A 20,955-nucleotide genomic window follows, 5' to 3' on the forward strand; every position below is an offset into this window, starting at 1 on the left:
GTGTTGTGTATGGTATGTGATGAAGACAGCCTCTTAACAGCTGTTCAAATTAAAAATACAATCAGCACTACTCACTTGAGACTGAAGTTGAGGCAGGGTATTTTTCCCACATGGGCTTAATTCAATTTCATGTTTTCAGATTTTAACACATGTTAGAAATTGAAATGGACAAATAGTATATTTGGCATAATTATGCTCAGATGTAGGAGATTTTATAATCACTGTGATTCAATAAGAAGTACTCAAGTAAGCAAATTTAGTTTTTCAGCCAAATCTAAGGAAGCTTAACTGTTAAGAAATTGTTGATTTATAATGAATTAATAACTACTTGCACTGTAGAATACAATGAAATAAATAATTTCATAAGTTCAAAAGGCATAAATAGCAGTATCTTTTAAAAATAAATAATTTTAGGTCATGATAAATTATGATAACTCTGGCATATTCATCACCTTGACAGGAAATGGCCAAAGCAGAAGGCCTCTGGAACTTGTTTTTGCCAGCTGTAAGCGGTCTCAGCCAAGTAGACTATGCCTTGATTGCTGAAGAAACAGGAAAATGCTTTTTTGCTCCAGATGTCTTTAACTGCCAAGCACCAGGTTACTACATTATTTAAAAACAGAACTTTTCTCAGATATTTTGAGCAGTGTTTAAAATTTCTCTATTTTATGACAAGGAAGTTTTTCTACACAAAGTCATTGATTTATAAATTTGTCTATAATTTTACTTTCAGTTACTTTTATTTAAATATTTTAAAAAATGGACCTAAAGTTCTCATTGGATTATTCTTTTATTAAACATCATTACATTAAGAGTATTAGTGAATAGAAGTCACCACCAAAGGGATTGGCCATATAAGGTTTCCAGTTTTCTAACAGTATTAAACATATCTATGGTTAGTTAGAATGGATAGAGTTTTAAATCTTTTGGTTAGCCTCACTATATCTCCATTTACTCACCAATTATTTATCAGTTGCCTACTATATGCCAAGCACTATTTTAGCAACTATCATGAAATAAAATACACAAAGATTCCTGCCTCATGGAGCTGGCATTCTAATAGAGAGAGACAAAAATAAACAATAGCTAGATTAAATAAGTAATTATATAAGTAAGTTTGAAGATGAAAAGTGCTTTGGGGAAAAAAAACCGGCAAGGTAGGGGAGCTCTGGAGTGCTGAGGGACAGGTAATGTGTATAACAATTTAAGATGGAAGGCTCAGAATATGCCTTGTTAGGAAAATGACATTCAGTAAAGACTTAAAGAAGGTGAGAGAGTTAATCATGCTGAGATCTGGGGGAAGAGTTTTCATAGCATAGAGAACATAAAATGCAAAGGCCCTAAAGCAAGAGTGTGACTGGTATATTTCAAGAATAGCCAAGGAGGTCAGTGTGGCTGGGAAAGAATAGCAAAAGATATCAGAGAGGAAAGGGCCTTGTATGTTGGGACTTATAGGGCAGGTGAGTGCTTATACTTTCAGTGAAATGGGGATTTGAGCAGAGGAGTGACAAGATGTCACTTCAGTTTTAAAAGAATCCCTTTGGCTGCTATGTTGAGAATTAACAAAAGGAGAGAAGGAAGTAAGCAGGGAGTCTTGTTGTGATGGTCTTGGTGAGAGATGATGGGGATTTGTTCAAGGGAGTAGCAGTGGAGTGAGAAGTGGAAAGATTCTAAATATATTTTGAGGGCAGAGCCAAGAGGATTTCCTGATTGATTATGAGGTATTAATGGGGGAGTCAAGGATGCCTTCAAGGACTTTGGCATGAAAAATTGGAAGGATGAGGGAAGGAGGCCAACTTTTCTTTAAAAAGGTAATATGGAAGGAATAAACCAGGAATGTAGTCTTTAGAAGGTGTTTTCAAACCCAATTTGCAGAAGGAACCCCCTAAAAAGCTTTGAAAAAATCCGGATTCACAGGCTTCATCCCTGGAGATTCTGACTCAGTAGGTCTAGGGTAGACCCTTGATATGTCTTTTGTCTTTTTTCCCCAAAGTTACTGTGGTTATTTTTGATGCTTCCAGTCAAGGACTGGTATTTGATTTGTAGTAGAAGGATAATTGTATAATATCCTATAGTGTCCCTGCACAAGTTAGTCCTCGTTTTGCCTTTTGTGCTTATTGTATGGCCCTGGTACTGAAGCCTCCCAAAAAGAGTTAGTGAAGCGGGGAAGTGCCCAAAAGAGGTATGTTTGATGTCAGAGAAAACACAATCTAGTTGCTTCTCGAAGTGTTTCCACACTGGACTTTGACTCTCATTTCTCGGGAATTATTAAGATAATCCATAAACCTCTGATAATGGTTGAACTTGTCCCAGATATGGTTTTCTCTCTTCAAAACACTGATTTGTCTATTTACTGATGACTACATTTTAATCCAATAATGAGGCTACTGTAAAAGTAAATAAATCTATTCACAGAGTTTCTAAAGATTTTATCTCTTTATGTGTAGCTATTATATCATGTTACATAGGTAGCATAATTTTGTGGAAAGAGACTGGTAGTCTTTTGCTTAAAACTTTTTTTATTGCCACTCATAGTAAGATATATTTTATATTGTGACCCAATATGTAGTGTATGAAGCTGTATGTGTGTGTTCATGGATTGATTTATGGAAATGAGGAGGGGAGAGACATATATTACTGAAAAAAGGCTTCATGAAACAAGTTTCCCTTACTACATGAATTCATATATTTTCCACTGAGTCTAGTCTAATGTATTCTATTTTGATCTATTTTCATTTCTCAGAGAATGCTAGTCATATTCCATTGAATTAATTTTATGACAAACTAATGGGTCATAATATGAAAAATAATGCTATAGAAGGCATCCATTGCAGATGCAGCTCTGCCGCTATTTTTCCATTTGACCTATGAACTTTTCACTAGATGGTCATAGACTTTTTTCTAGTATTAAAATTTCGTTAGTCTATCGGTTATAATATGATACCACCAAACTGCTGAAATTTTAAAATTGGCAAGGGAAATACATTTTCTTTGACCAAAGTATGATAAGCAACTGTCCTCAGCAAACAAGATGTATAAAACCATAGGTAGAAAACTAGGCATTTTCTCTTTGTAGTGGAGATATATTCATGAAGGCCTTTGGGCTATTGTGTTTTAGAGCACTGTGTTTTGCTTTATACAAAGCAGATAAAGAAGGGAATATGATTGATGTTGATTAAATACTTAAGAGTTTTCTTAAGTGTATATGAGTTGAATTTCTACTCAAGATACCCAAATTATTTCCCAAATAGTTATAAAATATTATGGGACACATATGTAGTCTTCTGATTTGCCTTTTGTTTTGGTTTGGTTTTTTTGTCCATCAATAAGTCATACAATATTGTATATTGGAATGTTGAAAATAGTCATTTTAATTCTAAAGCCGTTACTAGAAAATTTGGAGGCCTTTAGGCTAATTTGGGGAAAATTTTTTTTTTTGTACAAGTAATTTATCTAGGCTTTTTTTTTTTTTAACGAACCTATAAATGATAACTTTGGTTATCTGATAACTTTGTCAGATTCTCAGAATAAACTAATTTTTGGAAAGTTTTTATTCAATATTTACCTCATTCAAACTACAAGAAACACTGGATTTAAAACAAGCAAAGAAAACAATGAACTTCATTAATTATAATTCAAGACTCATTTTCTCCCTCAGTTGAAAAGAATTTTAAGCTTGTGTTAATCTACTAGGAATTGTGTGCATTTTAATATAACTTGGGCCCTGTTAGGAGTGCCTGAACAGAGTACAAACATGTTTTGAGAGACTTAACTTAGACTTAGCTCAATTTTCATAGGCATTTCAATAGCTGTCCTTAATATCATTGTAAGAGACAATATTGAAAAATTCTTCCTCAAAATCTTATAAGTAATCAGCATTCAAGAGAAAGGTTTTAGAGAGTATTTTTAGAAATTTGATGGGAATGAAAATCAGAGAAAGGCATCTAGAGCATTTTGCTCCACAGCAGACATGAAGCATTCTTTTTCACCTGAGAGTGATACTGCAGTGTATCATGTATTGCACAATGCCCTCTGAGGGCTGGAGAGGGTCTTTGAAGTTATCTATTGTCATTTTCTATCCAGGGCAGGGATTCCATGTTTAGCATCCTTGAGATATTACCTAGTACTTTTCTAGGTGGTATGGGATCACAAAAGTAAGAGCAGTGTTAGCGGTAAAAAGACAATAACTACTATGTGAGGTCAAAGGAAGGAGATATTTCTGATTGGGTAGCTGGAGAGTCTTCACAATGGAGATGGCTCAGAAGCAGAAGTTTACTTAGGAGTGACAGGTAGAATTTCACCAGAGAGAAGGCCTGGCCCAAGCAAACATGTGGAAGTTAAAAAGCACAAGGTATGTTTGAGGAACAGGAGTCTCAGTAATAAGTAATGTTAATTGTTCTCTAAGAGCATTGCAGTCACTCCAAGCAGAGTATATTTGCAAGATAGCAGGGAAAGGTTAGGCCAGTAAATTATTTTCCTCAGTCCTAATTGAGTTAAAACTCAGAGCCATGCTTCATTGGGATGAAGTAGACAAGTGTCTGTGATTCAGAACAAGTTGAATAAATAGGCACCAAATGCCATGTACTTGTAACTACTTATGACACACCTTCCTTGTAAATTGTATTTACTATTATGTTTAGTCTACGGCCATGCCACCCTGAATGCACCCAATCTCGTCTGTTATGTTTCAAAATATTTTTGTTAGTAAATATTTGCTCTAAAAAGATTCATGTCTGTTTTCTATATATAGTTTGGATTTCACATTGATAAATTTTTAAATGCAAAACAAGTGCTTTTCCTTATTACGTGTAGACACAGGGAACATGGAGGTGCTTCACCTATATGGAAGTGAGAAACAGAAGCAGCAGTGGCTTGAGCCTCTTCTTCAAGGGAGCATTGCCTCTTGCTTCTGTATGACAGGTAAGAGCAATTCAGTCACATTCTCCCATTGGGCAGCCACTCGTCCCAGTTATTATGGAGGAACTGAAGAAATGTGGGACGTGGCTCTGTGTTTCAGGCAAATTTGCCTGTGACCAGAAATGTGAACATGTTTGTTGGAGCCCAATTTTAATTTTTGGCATTTTTAAATGTGCAGAATAAAATTGTCCTCCCCTTTGGGAGGACACCAGATGATGTTTTCTGGTAGCCTGCTTTAGGCATTAGCAGCAGAGTAAACCTAGTTTTATAACCTTTTGACTTGCATCTAAAATTGCCATCTGTGGGTGTTTAAGATCTTTTTTACCCTAGTGTATGAAATATTGATCTTTGTGATAATTTTATATTGACACTTAAAAACTACTCAACTCTTCCATAAACCCAGAAAAATAGAACTTTCACCAGTGTTGGTCATATAGCTCAAATTATAATCATGTAGGGTAATTAAACTAGGAGCATGTTAATAAAAATGGGTTTTGGTGCATTTGTACATAGGAAACAGTAATTAAGCACTCTTCAAAGGACAAAATCATTGTTCCATATTTGAGTTTAGAATTAAACTCAATTTCATCTGGCCATGATTTTGGCCAGATTTTATTGTCCTTCTCTAACATTGCATACATTTATAATAGCAAAACTGATCTCCATTTAAACCAGTAAGAGGCCTTTATTGAATACCTGCTGTATGCTGTGTTGTCTACAAAGCTCTAATTAATTACAAAATAAATAGAGTACACACCTCCTTTTCTAAAGAAAGAGGGTCTCTAGTTTTAGAAAGAGAACACATAAAATATCTTAAGGATCCATTCAAAAGAGCAGCACATTAACAAGTGCAGATTACTATGATTGAGAGCTAGCCTCTAAGTTCTAAAATGCAATGCAGTAAAGCAGTCTTGTAAAAGTGTCCTATGGAAAACTTTCTGAAGACATTAAGTGTTGAGCAAGCTTTATAGAATGCAAAATAAATAGATTGGTGAAAGCATTCCTGATGGAATTTGCAGTTAGAAGTTGTTTAAGATACTACAGAAATAGAGTCACAGATGTCAAAAACAAATTTATGATTACCAAGGGGGAAAGCCGGGGAGGGAGTGGGGAGATAAATAGGGAGATTGGGATTAACATATACACATTACTATGTATAAAACAGATAACTGCTGAGAACCTACTGTATAGCACAGGGAACTCTACTCAATACTCTGTAATGACCTATATGGGAAAAGAATCTGAGAAAGAGTGGATATATGATTCACTTTTCTGTACAGCAGAAACTAACACGACATTGTAAATCAACTACACTCCAATAAAAATTAATTTAAAAAAAAAAAGAAAAAAAAGAAGTTGTTTAAGATACTAAACCTATGGTGGGGAAATCTGGCTTGCAAATATGTAGTACAGATTTTCATTGTGGGAAGTAAAGAACGATTTTTTTTTTTTTTTCTGTACTTGGGCCTCTCGCTGTTGTGGCCTCTCCCGTTGCGGAGCACAGGCTCCGGACGCGCAGGCTCAGCGGCCATGACTCACGAGCCCAGCCGCTCCGCGGCATGTGAGATCTTCCCGGACCGGGGCACAAACCCGCGTCCCCTGCGTCGGCAGGCGGACTCTCAACCACTGCGCCACCAGGGAAGCCCAAGAACGATATTTTTAATGCACGTTTGATGATTGGAGAAAAGATTGAGTTGTATCCCAAGTCATATATCACTGAGGATGCCAAGAACACAATTCAGATAGTTGATCTATCTTGAGTTGTTCTAAATACTTCATTTATTCATTTTTCCAATGCACATTTATTGAATACCTACTATGTGTAGGTTGTAGAAGAACCAGGGGGAATGGGGGAAGGGTAGGAAGATGAAAAAGACAAAGATGCCTCTGTCCTCAAAGAGTTCACATTTCTTTAACTAAGGGTCTTTTGTAAACTAATGGTGTCTGCCTGCCTGTAAATTCAGCCTTTGCTTATTTATAGAGCCCGATGTAGCTTCAAGTGATGCCACAAATATTGAATGTAGCATCCAGCAAGATGGAGATAGCTATATAATTAACGGCAAGAAATGGTGGTGCACTGGTGAGTATTCTATTGATTCTTCGTGCTAGATACTGTGCTAGAATAATAAGATACATAGTTATTCATTTCATGACCACAGTTCTTTAAATTCTGTCTTTGAAAGCATTTTCAAATTTAGAAATAGTTGATAAAAAGAAAAGTAATTTTAAAACAATGTCTTGATTGGGCAATGTTTATTTAAGAGCAGAAAACGTCTTCTTTTTTACAGTTTGTGAGAGAAAAAATTTATATTAGTGCACACTATTTTTGACCATTGTCATTTGTATCAAAAATTTTAATAGGGGCATATTACATGGACTATAATAATTTATATATAATTGTTTTTAAAGAGATAAGCAGCCCATATTATTAAAAATAATTTATTGTGGTACATATTTTCATTGTTTAAAAATACAAGTATTTAAGTGAAAAATAAGAGTCTTGGGGCTTCCCTGGTGGCGCAGTGGTTGAGAGTCCGCCTGCCGATGCAGGGGACACGGGTTCGTGCCCCGGTCTGGGAAGATCCCACGTGCCGCGGAGCGGCTGGGCCCGTGAGCCATGGCCGCTGAGCCTGCGCGTCCGGAGCCTGTGCTCCGCAACGGGAGAGGCCACAACAGTGAGAGGCCCGCATACCGCCAAAAAAAAAGAGTCTTTAGACATAGGAAAATATATTATTTAGTCAACCCTCAGTAATTGACTCACGTAAATGGATGAGCCCTTTAGGCAGTTATAAAAATTGAAACCTAGATAAATGTGATTGTCTGAGGATTGCTTCTAGAGTATAAATGATAAATCTAACAGGATAACCAGCTTATTACTAAAGAAAGTTGACATCATAAAAGCAAATTACATGTTTAGAAACTTACCAGTAATATATTACAATAGCCAGAAAAGCTTTTTGTTTTTGCTTTTTTTTTTTTGATTGCCAATTGTTATTCTTTCTGGAGTTTTATGAAATCTCTTACAAATTAAGAAACAAGAAAAAGAAAAAGACATTGAATTTTGCTGCATAGTTATTCAAGTACTAAAGTTATGCAGGGAAATTGTTCTTATATTAAAATTTAGATAATTTAAAATAATTATAAATGCCCCTTAATTTAAATTTCTTTAATAATCTGTTTTAGATGACCTAACTTATAGTGTTTTTCTTATGTTTGACTGTTACTACTATTTTCCTATATTGTTAATTTTAATTTCCATGTTTTATGCATTTATTTTTTGTTTCCTCTTTTTCTTGGCTTCTACCTCACTCCCCTTCCCCACCCTAACCTCTTCTTTGTTATAAGTTGCCACCACAGTGTTTGAGATTTGAATTTCAGAGAAATGCAAATGTTTGATCTGAGGGAGAAACCTCATTCATGTGTATCAAAGCAAGAGACAGAGCAGTTTTATATTTAAATGCTGAAAGTACTGGTTGGCTCTGTAGCATCTTCAGAATCGAAAGGAATCTCCTCCACATTTTGTCTTTGTCTTCTCCAGGACCCATATTTCTTGGCAACTTTCATGATGTAGATTTTAAAAGAGTTTCCCATAAAAACATACAGGACCGGGTTGAGGCAGCTGTGAAAGAGTGCAATGCTCTCTGTGATTTGGATGGCAACATCCATACGTTTGCTCATGTCGCAGTTGGTGATCAGGGAGTAGATGATATCTATGGCTTGGCAGAACTTGACAATGTTATAAGGCAGCTGAGTGACAAGGAAAACTATGACCACTGTGAGCAGAATTTTGAGGGGCCGAGATTTTGTAGTGTTTGGCATCTTGATGAGCGTCTTTGCCGTGATGAAGTAGCACACTGCCATAATAAGAAAGGGTATTACAAATCCAACGCAAATTTCCAGCATTTGAATTGATGCTTTCATTGATGTTCCTAGGTGGTATGGAAAGATGGGAATGCACCTAGCCTTGTGATTTACTGTATAAAAAACCAGCTGAGGTATACTCAGCAAGATGGCAGCCATCCAGACACAGGAACAGATGAGCCAGCATTGTTTTTGCACTCCCGATTGACTGGGAGCTTTAGTTACTGCCCAATATCTGTCTATGCTGATACAAGCCAGAAACTGCATTCCAGAGACAAAGTTGACCGTGTACAAGGCTGAAGTGACTTTGCACATGATTTTCCCTAAAACCCACCCATGAACTGCATTAACTGCCCAAAAAGGCAGAGTGAATAGAAGGAGTAAATCTGCCACTGCCAAATTCAGGATGTACACATCTGTTTTGGTTCGCCTCTTTTTGTAATGGGCATAAATCGCCACTATTATAGAATTGCCTGCAAGTCCAATGATGAAAGCTATTGTGAAGAAGGCAGGCAGGAAAACTTTTGCAAATTTTCTGACCTCTTCTTTTATACAGATCACTTCATACTGACTATAGTCATGAGTGTCATTCATTTCATTTTCCTCATAATAGTAATCTGTTGACTGGTTGTGTTCCAAAGCCATGGCTCCAATCTAAATGGCAAAAAGAATACAGGATATTTATTTTAATATTTCTTAAGTGGAAACGCTTTTGATCTAGCATATGTTTTATTCTTTTATTAGAGAATAGATTGTTGCCATAACATATGTGAGCCTGAATCTGCCACTCTTTGAAACTCTTTAATGGAAGCCACGTTGGAATATATCCCCAAGAGTAGTTTTTCATCCCTTGTTTTTACAAGTTTGTGTACAGGGGCTGGGATTTACAGAGGGAAGATAAAAATAATACCCTGGGGAATTTTATTAATCATTAAACCCTGTAACTTTTATATATACAACTTTGTGATTCTTACACAGTATATTGACAATAAATTAAATTTTAAAATTAAAATAATTTTATTTATTTAAAATAAATATTATTTTTATATATTTATGAATTTATTTTAAAATAAGTTAAATATATTATATCAGCATTTTACTTAATTTTACTGGTTGGCTTTTATAAAACAAAGTCTCCTCTAGTTAGCTTCCCTCCAAAACCTGTCACTACATGCTGATTGCAAACTACTATTTGGTAGCACTGTTGTTCCACTAGTCACCTAAGCCTTCAGCCTGTACCATCCTTGATTTATCTCTTATCTTCATCCCTGATTTCCAGTCAGCCCCTAAATTCTGATTTTACCTCCCAAATAGGTCTCAAATCTGTCTCTTCCTTTTAATCTGTGCTCCTTGACACATCCACACAATTCAACCATCATTATTACCTGGCCTATTACAATATCTTCCCAAGTGGCATCCTACTGTTCTTCTTTTTTTTTTTTTTTTTTTCCGGTACGCTGGCCTCTCACTGTTGTGGCCTCTCCCGTTGCAGAGCACAGGCTCCGGACGCGCAGGCTCAGCGGCCATGGCTCACGGGCCCAGCCGCTCCGCGGCCTGTGGGATCTTCCCGGACCGGGGCACAAACCCGTGTCCCCTATATCGGCAGGCGGACTCTCAACCACTGCGCCACCAGGGAAGCCCCGTCCTACTGTTCTTATTCCTCCTTACCACCTCCTTACCAACATTTTTCTTACTGCCATCAGAGTGCTCTCTCTCTAAAATGTCAATCCATCACTGCTGCTTATTAGCTCCTCACCTGAAAGACACATCCCTTCATCTGAAAGATACAATCTAAGCTCCTTACCATGATACCCAAGGCTCCTTCCATAATGTTGTCCTACCCATGGTTCCTGCTACATCTCTCTACTGTGCACCCTGCACGGTAGACAGCAACAATATTGATTTGCCAGCGATTTTCTGGCACACACCATGCTACAGCACATGTCTACATCATTACTCATTCTGTTCTTTTATCTGATGGACTATTTCCTGCCCTTCCCTTGAAGGGCCAGTTCCTACCCAGTTAACTTAGATGTCACCTCTCCAGAAGACTTTCCCGATCCAATAACTGTATCTGCATATCTCTCAGAGAACTGACCCCATCCTATGGAAGACATGTTTCTCAGACTACCTTTTCCCTCTGTGCTCTAAGTTCCCTAAGACTATGACCTGTTGGATTTATGTTTATAATTAATACCCGAAGAGAGTGCCAGGCCCACTCTAGGTGCCCAGCAAATATTTGTCAAACTAAACGTTTTACCAATAGGTTTAAAGCTATTACTCTAGAATGGAAGGATGATACTGCAGGAATCTCATGTCTCTTCATTAAGTTATTCTACTGTACTGGCTATTAACACCCTGTAGTATTAAGATAAGCTTGCACAGAATTCACAAGTTCTAAAATATATATAATAATAACTTTCAGTGTTTTTATTATAGTGCTGAGTTTTGTTATACTTTTTCCTTAGCCCTTCTGTCTCCCTTTATCCTTAAAGTTATTTGAAAAGTTCCAATCTGGAAGACTACTTTAGTCTTCGTTTTCTTATATGTTAATTATTAATACGGTAGGAACTTTGTTCTTTCCTTCTCTTTTATCACACAAATCTTGAACCCAGTGATAAGGTATAATATGGCCAAACAGTATAAGATATTAAGGAAAGATATTTTAAAAGAATTAATCATGCTAAAAATATGAATAAATAAGCGTAGGAATGGAAACTATTTGCAGAAGTGATCCTTCTGGCAGAAACATAGAAACACATTTAAATGCCTTTGTAATTATCATAAGAATAAAAAAATTTAACAATAAAACAAAGCAGGAAAAAATGATATAGCAAAACCTATTATTAACAAAGTTTTATAGGCAAGTAATCGTATTAAAATAATATTTTCTTCTTGCTATGTTCATATTTTTGTTTTAAGGTTAACATGTATAACTTTTCAAATAGCTCTTTTCTGCACATGTAAACTTTTATGCATACATAAATATACCAAACCTTTGGGCTTAAAAAAAAATCATATACAAGTCTGAATGGAAGAAGAAAGAAAAAACCAACCTGTTTCTGTCAGCAGACAGGAGCAGTCTTGAGTGCAGAGAGTAAGATAGAATGACCTCTCTAACTCAGCATACTTTTATTTTCGTTTTATACCCCGCCTTTGTCTTACATCCAGTAAGGCTTTCAGGAAATTTAACCTTGTGAGCACTTGATCTTTTATTTTATGTATAACCATCCTGTGAACTCAAATCCAAGTTCTTAAGTGTCCTAGGTTACAAACTTGAAGGAATTCAATCTCGTTTCAAAAACTACAGACCTTTCGAAGTTTCCACTTAGCCAAAGGGAACAGGAACGTGCCTGCAGCTGAGGTACTGACTGCCAAACCAAAAGAATTCACCAGAGCGCCTCAAGGCAGCTAACAAGTATTTACTTGTAGGTAGCATCTAGAAAAATACTCTCTAAAATTATTTTGTCTAGGAAAGAAAACAAAAAATGATTGTAACCTAGAAAGTTATCTTTGTGAAGACTAAATTATCAAAAACTAAATTTTAAGTAATCATTAGGTATTTATAGTAGAATTTAAATCTTTATACCACATCATTTTGTATTTTTCTTAAACTATGAGACTCCCCTTGGCCTCACTGTACTCCTTATCTGTCCTTGACCCCAGAGTATGACTTTCCCCACAACTTTAAATTCTTGTTCCTTCCTGTAATCTTCTTCAATGGCCAGCTCCAAACTTTCAAAATCCTTCTGTCTGGAAAGGCTATCTCTGGCTATCTCCCCCTCCCCCTACTTCCAAACAAATGAAAGTTAGAGAAAGAAGATAAATGTATGCAGATTTAACCCTTGGCCTTGACTCTCCCTATATTTGCATAACAGTTCCCTTATTTGCTTTCTCTAGGCTCAGTCTCCCCCTTCAGAAGTTATTTCAGACCAATGCCATTTTTTCTAAAAGCAACTGATCTAACTTTCCTGTTGATTCACAGAAAAGAGACTCTAGAGCACTGGGGCCTTCATCTTCCCACAGTATGTGTCTGGGGATACAGCCAACTTCTCCTCCTTGTTATCCACCAGTCTTTGAGAAGAGTTATTTGCATGCAGCTAAACCATCTCACCAAGAAAAAAATGCCTGACCAAATGTAAAATAGATAGCAAGTGGGAAGCAGCCCCATAGCACAGGAAGATCAGCTCAGTGCTTTGTGACCACCTAGAGGGGTGGGATAGGGAGAGTGGGAGGGAGGGAGACGCAAGAGGGAAGAGATATGGGGATATATGTATATGTATTAGTGATTCACTTTGTTATACAGCAGAAACTAACACACCATTGTAAAGCAATTATACTCCAATAAAGATGTTTAAAAAATAAATAAATAAAATAAAACACTTCCAAATTGAAAAAAAGAAAAAAGTGCCTGGATTTGTAGTGTTAGACATTTTCCATGGTGTAAACACTCCCACCATGGCCAATATCAGCTACCAATGTGAAGTCACTGAGGGCAAAGTTGCTAAGAGATGAGCATATCAGCCTTCCTCAGCAGACTCTAGCACAATTCTTCCAAAAGAGGCATCTCTTCTCCTTACCATGGCTGATCATTACTCTGATCTCTTGCTGCTTGCTGAGGGATACTGCTTTTAAATTTATCCCTGCCCTCTCTAGACTCTCTGGTCTTTTGCCTTCTCTTACCTCTTATTCTTCTTTATCTTATGTATTTTGGGAGCAGGAGGAAGCAAACAAGCAACCTTCCACTAAATTCTTAGAATGGCCTACCCTCCATCCCTCATTGCCTCTCTGACTTATTTCCTTCTCCTCCTCTTTGCTTGCTTATTCTGCCACACCAACCTCCTTGCTGTTTTGAAATGTGCTAGGCACATTCCTTCTTAGGGCTTTTGTACTGGCTCTTCTATCTGCCTGGACTGTGCTTCCTTTCAGTACTTGCAACGCTCACTCCCTCATGTCTTTCCAGTCTTTGTCCAATCACCACCTTCTCACTGAGGCAAGCCCTGATTATTCTATTTAAAATACCCTTCACAAACAAAACAAATGAACAAACATAACAAAACAGAAACAGAGTTATAGATACAGAGAACAAACCGATGGTTGCCGACAGGTGGGAGGGGGATGGGGGAGGAAAGAAATAGGTAAGGGAGATTAAGAGATTACAAACTTTTTTTTTTTTTTCTGTACGCGGGCCTCTCACAGGCTCCGCACGCACTCACGGGCGCAGCCGCTCCGCGGCACGTGGGATCCTCCCAGACCAGGACACGAACCCGTGTACCCTGCATTGGCAGGCGGACTCTCAACCACTGCACCACCAGGGAAGCCCAAGATTACAAACTCTTAAAAAGAGATTACAGGGCTTCCCTGATGGTGCAGTGGCTAAGAATCTGCCTGCCAATGCAGGGAACACGGGTTCAAGCCCTGGTCTGGGATGATCCCACATGCCTCCGAGCAACTAAGCCCACATGCCACAACTACCGAGCCTGAGCTCTAGAGCCGGAGCTCCGCAACAAGAGAAGCCACAGCAATGAGAAGCCTGTGGGCACCGCAACGAAGAGTAGCCCCTGCTTGCCCGAAGACCCAAGGCAGCCAAAAATAAATAAATGTATAAAAACAAATACATCTTTGTTGATATGTATACATTTAATACATTATTCCATAGCATGCATCAAATTTTCAAAAAAAAAAAAGGATTACAAACTTCCAGTTGCAAAATAAATGAGTCATGGGGATGAAATATATAGTGTGAGGTATATAGCCAATAAGTAAGTAATATCTTTGTATGTTGACATATCATAACTAGATTTATCATAGTGGTCAGTTTAAAATGTTTAGAAATATCCAGTCACTGTGTCGTGTAACAGGAACTAACATAGTGTTGTAGGTCAATTGTACTTCAAAAACAAACAAACATAAAAAAAAGAGATCAGATATGTGGTTGCAAGAGGCAGGTGGAAGGGGAAGGGAATTGGATGAAGGTGGTCAAAAAAGGTACAAACTTCCAGTTATAAGATACACAAGTAGTAGGGATGTAATGTACAACATAATAAATAGAATTAACACTGTTGTATGTTATATATGGAAGGTGTTAAGAGAGTAAACCCTAAGAGTTCTCATCACAAGGAAGAAAATATTTTTCTATTTCTTTCATTTTGTATCTGTGTGAGATGATAGATGTTCACCAAACTTATTGTGATAATCATTTCATGATGTATGTAAGTCAAACTTATACAGAGCTGTATGTCAATTATATCTCAATAAAACAGAGGGCAAAAATTAAATAAATAAATTAAACTAAATACCCTTCACCTGCCTATACTCCCAATCAACCTTACCCATAGCACTTTTCATGTGCTAATGTACCATATCATTTATATTGTGTTTGGTGTCTAATGTATCTCACCCTGTATTAGAATATAAGCTTCATCAGATTAGGGACTTTTGTATAATTTTTCATATATAAATATATAGAATAGTGCCTGGCACATAGTAGATACTCAATAAATATTTTGAATTAATAAATAATTCTACTTTCCCTTCTGATTATTGTCCCATTTTACTTGCCCTTGATGCTGTAGTTCTTTAATGACTAATTAAATTTATGAATGAATGAATCAATCAATCAACCAGTCAGTGCTTAAGTAACTTATCTTCCACAGACTTATAAATTTAGCAATGCAGTTGGAATTTTAGATCCAGATCTTTAGCCTTAGACGATTTCTACTTTTTCATACTATCCCTTATGCATATGTATAATTCCATGATGTCATCTATTATAGAATTTTGATACATATTTATAGATATTTAAAAGTATCTGTCCTTTTCCTTCATTTCCTCCCCCATGTACTTTCAACCACATACTTTCTTGTAAATAGGATTCCCTTCTTGTAAATCAGTTATAAAGCTATAATCTTTACATCTTTTCAATTCGGTCATTATTTTTGCTGACTCAAAGACATACCCAGCCCTTGGGGCATAAAGGGTCTCAGGATCAAGCTTCCTCTGGTAGTATATAGTGAGTCACACCTGTGTATGAAACATGGTGAAACTAGCTCACTGACTGACCTTTTCCTGTATTTTCCTCCTCAACAGAACTAGAAGAGGTGTTAATAGGGAATACTTGACAACATTTGAAAGTCAATCATAAAGCTTGGAGGATAGGGAAAGGCATCACTTACCTTAGGCAACTTTTCAAAGTATTTACTTGATGCTTCTTTAGCACCTTTTTTTTTTGCACCTCTCTTCCACTTGCCTTCCACCATAAGTTTATTCCAACTGGCTTCTCACCATAAATTGTCTCTCACCCTTCCTCACCGGTCCTAACAGCAATGTCCCTTGTTCCTATAGAATCTCTCTCTCCACACCCATTTCTCATTTTCTTCTTGTAGTGCCATTTTTCTCAGTATTAGGTGCTTGGGAAGCAATCTGACTAAACTATATTTTACATTTTCACTGAAAATGTCTTTGATATTAAGATACAAATTGAGCATTATTTAATAATCTTATGATTACTCTTTAGTGTCCATACCACCTATTGAATTCATATTGTATATGAGTTTTTTATTTAGCATTTTTGCTTAAGCATTTTCATGTCATTCAAACTCACTATAAATGACATTTTTCGTAGCTAAATAATATTTTATGTGGATTACCATAATTTGACTTACCATTCAACTGCTATAGGACTTTGAATGTTTCCAGCATTTTGCTATTACAAATAATGTTATAGAGAGCATCTTTATAGATATGGTAGGAAACTGCACTTAATCTAATCTTACTGAGGGATGTTGAAGAATGGGACTAACCATGTATAACTATCCCTTTTCTTATTACACTAAAGATAGCATTCTGTAGAATAATCTTAGAGTTCTTTCAATTAAGTGCATTGAAAGCTTCCTTATTCTTTTTAGAAGGGTTCCATTATGTGGACATACCATATAATAGTCTCCTATTGATGGATATTGATTTATGCCCAATTCTTTGCAAGTATAAACAATACTACTACAGTTAATAATCTACATCTGTCAGTTCATTCAGAAACAGCTATACCTGTAGGATAAATCCCAGAAGTTGAATTGGTGGATCAAAGGATAAGCGAATCTGTAATTTTGATGGATATTACCAAATTGTACTACATAGGAATATGGTATTACTTTGCACTTTCACCAATAATATATGGAAGTGTCTATTTCCCTAGAACGTTGCCAGTTGAATGTGTTATTCCACTACCATCTTGCTGTCTTAAATGACTTGTAACAGATTCAGTACCCTTCCCCTGCCCTTGCCAACTATGTGTGAGATATTTTCCCTAAATTGTTTTTTGCTTTAATTTTGTTTCTTACTGTACAATAATTTTATACAGCTAAACCAGTCAATCTTTTTCCTTTGATTTCTTTTTTTTTTTTTTTGGCTGCATGCAGGGATTGAAGCCGGGGCCTTGGCAGTAAGAGCTCAGAGTCCTAACCACTGGACTGCCAGGGAATCCCCACATTTATTTTTGAGGCTCAACATTTCTTTCCCATCCAGAGATTTCATAGATACTAAATTGTTTTTTCTTCTAGTTTTTTTAATGTCTTTTTAAAATAAATTTATTTATTTATTTATTTATTTTTGGTTGCATTGAGTCTTCGTTGCTGTGCACGGGCTTCTCACTGCGGTGGCTTCTCTTTTTATGACACATGGGCTCTAGGCGTGTGGGCTTCAGTAGTTGTGGTGCGTGGGATTCAGTAATTGTAGCTCATGGGCCTTAGAGCACAGGCTCAGTAGTTGTGGCGCACAGGCTTTGTTGCTCCGCAGCATGTGGGATCTTCCCGGACCAGGGTTTGAACCCGTGTACCATGCATTGGCAGGCGGATTCTTAACCACTGCACCAACGGGGAAGCCCTTTAATGTCTTGATTATTTAATTTTTTTTTAAATTTTCAATTCTGATCTATTTGGACCTGATTTTGATCCAACTATATTTTGTAATAGTGACAGCATGTAACATTTATTGAATACTTATTAAATGTAAACCTTCCTAGCAGTAGAGTAAGTGAATTTCAAAGGTTGTTTCCCCTATTAATAATAGCACATATTCCAAAGGCACACATGAGATTGTTTTTTTTTTAACTGAATGATAAACTTTTTCTTTTTTTTAACAAGTGGAAATTTCATTTTAAAATGTTACTTAACTCATATTGGTTTTTTATTCGTATTTGAATTAAAACTAAGTATTAATGCTAAGACCAAATGAAGTTTAAGTATTTCACCTTAGAAGTTCAATGTTGGTAGAAGAAATAACCTTGAGACTTTGTACATAGCTAACTGCACTTCACATTATATTATTGTTTATATCACTTTTTTTTATTGTTACAGACCATATCCATACCCAATAGTCATGTTTTTCTCTACCTGTCATCTTTCCTTGTGTTAGAGAATGATTTTGTTTGATAACCATGTGGCTGTAAGAGCCTGTGAAATTAAAACTCATCAGCAAATATCAGTAAAATGTCCTTTTCAGCCTGACTTAATCCTGGCACTTGAACAGTCTTGAAATACCACAGAGTCTGGATTAAAAACAAAATTATCTTATCTATGCCATCTGTTTTCATTCATGAAGGCCTGTGACACAGCAGATATATTTAGATGTTTTCTGGTCTATTCAGATTTCCTTTAATATATTTAATTTATGACATTTGGTATCCTGTTCATTAACTAAAATAACATGAGAGCAAAAACTCCCTTTAGAAGAAGGACATTTCTGTTGCTGCACCTGCCAAATTATGCTTGTAGCTAAGATGAGATGATATATTTGTGAGAGAGTTTTCCCATTTTCTGAAACATCAAGGTTAAATCAAAATATTTCAAAATTTACAGCTTATATATTCACCCTTACTTCCTCTACTTAATGACCCCAAAAAGGAGAGCCAATTTAGAAGTTTTATCTTTTAAGAATCTGAATTGTTTTCCATATTAGATTGAGCAAAGCAGAATTAAAGAATTATTTGCCTTGTTTCTTGAGTTTCTTCAAAATTTACCTGATATCTGAAATCTGCTGGGCACTTACATAAAGCTGTGACAACAATTTTTTATGATAGAAAGAACAAGACAAGAAATACTATTGGGAAATATTAGAGAGAAATATAGAATTGGAAAAAGATGGCTTTTGGTTAGGGTTTGAGGGAATTGTAGAGAAGATTTTACTTTTGAAGGATTCAGCTTCTGTTTATCTAGAATTAAAATCCATGAAACCTTAAAAGATTTACCCAAAATGTTCTTGATTACCAGGATAGAAAGTAGACAAAGAAAAGATCTGTAATGAAAATGAACCCCAAGTCATACCATTATGTCCTAATCTGATTTTCAGAAGTACACTCACCAAGGAGACACTGTGTTATATGGGGCAAGTGGCCTGACTCTTCAGCCTAAGGGCCTCAAGTCTTCCTACGAGTAAAAGCTCAAAAACCCCAAGTAGAAAAATATCCAGTTGAAAAATTAAAAGTAAGCCTTTCTGGAAAAGACTCTTTTCTCAATAATTTCTAGCTAAGAATCAAAGCATGATTACATATTATTGCAGAGCCAGGACGAATCAAGGGTAAAAAAAATTCCCCCAGCCCAGTGTTTTCAGATAAGAAATTTCAGTTAAGATGCACAGTGTAATTTAAGTATTATCATCTACCATTTGAATCATCCTGATGTTCTGAAATCTTCTTTCAGATTTTATCTTTATATGATTTCACATCTCCTAAAACCACTTTTTATAAGAAGTTATGTGTTTAACTTAATCTGACCCAGTTGCTTGCAGTCTTATAATTAGAACACCAGTTAAATGGTAGTTTCCCTGAGGCACTAGGTGCTTAGACTGGTGAAAATGAAACTTACTTTTTGCAAGAAGGCCCCTTTGGGGAATTGCCATAGACCTTAAACTGTAGTTAAATAAAAGTTTACATTAAAATGAAAATAGCTTTATATTTTCAAATTTTAACCCTTAATAAATCAATGAATGAAAACCTAGGCTTACTGAAGGTGGAATCAGAGCCTCATATATGTGGACAGCTCCAAGTAAACCATCTTCAGCTACTCCATAGCGTAACTAGGGCAAATGATGTAATCTGGGATGGGTACTGAAATCCTCAAATAGACTCACCCTCACCCAGCCCCATGGCTGGGGAAATTAGGTCTTTCTCAGTCACTGGTTGGGGAGTAAATATCATGAGTTTTAGTACTTCTTGTCCATATGTCAGAAAATATGGTATCTAAACAGGAGGAAATATGCTAGAAGAAGTTCACAACCTTTCTAGCATGCTGATGTCTGAAATGGTATGAATGGGAGAGCTGTCATTTTGTCTTAAGGGCTGCAGTTCTTTCACGGCTTCTTTATTTATTTATTTATTTATTTTTATTTTCTTTTTGCGGTACACGGGCCTCTCACTGCTGTGGCCTCTCCCGCCGCGGAGCACAGGCTCCGGATGCGCAGGCCCAGCGGCCACGGCCCACAGGCCCAGCTGCTCCACGGCACGTGGGATCCTCCCAGACCAGGGCATGAACCCGCGCCCCCTGCATCGGCAGGTGGACTCTCAACCACTGCGCCACCGGGGAAGTCCCTCATGGCTTCTTTGACTTCTGGTTATTTTCGTGCAGCAGCTCTCATTGAGAAGTCCATTCTTGGCCTTGGCTAGTGATTTTTCTTGGGTGATACACAGTTTTGTACATAGCATTATTTTTTTTAATGAATTAAGGGTTTTCTTCCTGTATGTTTGTTTGTTTGTTTTCCCAGAGGTAAACTTAGAAAGATTAGAACTTTTACGGTGAAATGTCAGGCTAAAAATTTCTTTTTATGATGTATTGTTCTCATTTTCTCTCTGGTTTTAGGAGCTGGGAATCCAAAGTGCAAAATTGCAATTGTTATGGGAAAAAGTAACAATAACTGTGTAACCAGGTAATAAAACAATAGTGATTGAGAAATCTATGAGGAATAAGAGTAGGTCTTTCTCTGTATCCACTTAATTTACTTAAAACGCACCATTTGGGCTCACAAATCATAATAATATAAAATATATTATGACATTAAATGTCACATGTTTGTATTTCACAATTATTTTGCTAAAACATGTATTTAGAAAACGTTTTAGGGAGTGTTACTGTACATTCTTCACTGTGGAATTTCCTGTATTAAAAGTGTTGCTGAATCCTCAAAGCT

At 36.6% G+C, this 20,955-nt stretch overlaps 2 protein-coding genes across 9 annotated transcripts in view; one reads left to right on the forward strand and one right to left on the reverse strand.

Annotated features, from left to right (window-relative positions):
- ACAD11 (acyl-CoA dehydrogenase family member 11) overlaps nt 1-20,955 on the forward strand; it is an 89,178-nt gene that overhangs the window by 43,502 nt on the left and 24,721 nt on the right. For all 7 annotated transcript variants that reach the window (XR_012331349.1, XR_012331350.1, XM_019934173.3 and 4 more), the window contains exons 11-14: nt 461-599; nt 4,813-4,920; nt 6,899-6,997; nt 20,628-20,694. Coding sequence is in view for 5 of the 7 variants with exons in the window: in XM_019934173.3 (XP_019789732.2) it covers nt 461-599; nt 4,813-4,920; nt 6,899-6,997; nt 20,628-20,694 (413 nt within the window). In the remaining 2 variants the exon portion in view is untranslated. The remainder of the gene's footprint in view (nt 1-460; nt 600-4,812; nt 4,921-6,898; nt 6,998-20,627; nt 20,695-20,955) is intronic.
- ACKR4 (atypical chemokine receptor 4) overlaps nt 6,612-20,955 on the reverse strand; it is a 45,922-nt gene continuing 31,578 nt past the window's right edge. Inside the window, exons 1-2 of one of the 2 annotated variants that reach the window (XM_019934182.3) lie at nt 11,835-12,700; nt 6,612-9,432 (exon numbers count right to left, since the gene is read on the reverse strand). In XM_019934182.3, coding sequence (XP_019789741.1) covers nt 8,371-9,423 — 1,053 coding nt within the window. In that variant the 5' untranslated portion in view covers nt 9,424-9,432; nt 11,835-12,700 and the 3' untranslated portion in view covers nt 6,612-8,370. Of the gene's footprint in view, nt 9,433-11,834; nt 12,701-20,955 lie in introns of those variants that run through there. The other variant, XM_073803813.1, reaches the window with a different exon arrangement.

The sequence above is a fragment of the Tursiops truncatus genome, chromosome 4 (assembly GCF_011762595.2).
Source record: "Tursiops truncatus isolate mTurTru1 chromosome 4, mTurTru1.mat.Y, whole genome shotgun sequence".
NCBI classification, from domain to species: Eukaryota; Metazoa; Chordata; class Mammalia; order Artiodactyla; family Delphinidae; genus Tursiops; species Tursiops truncatus.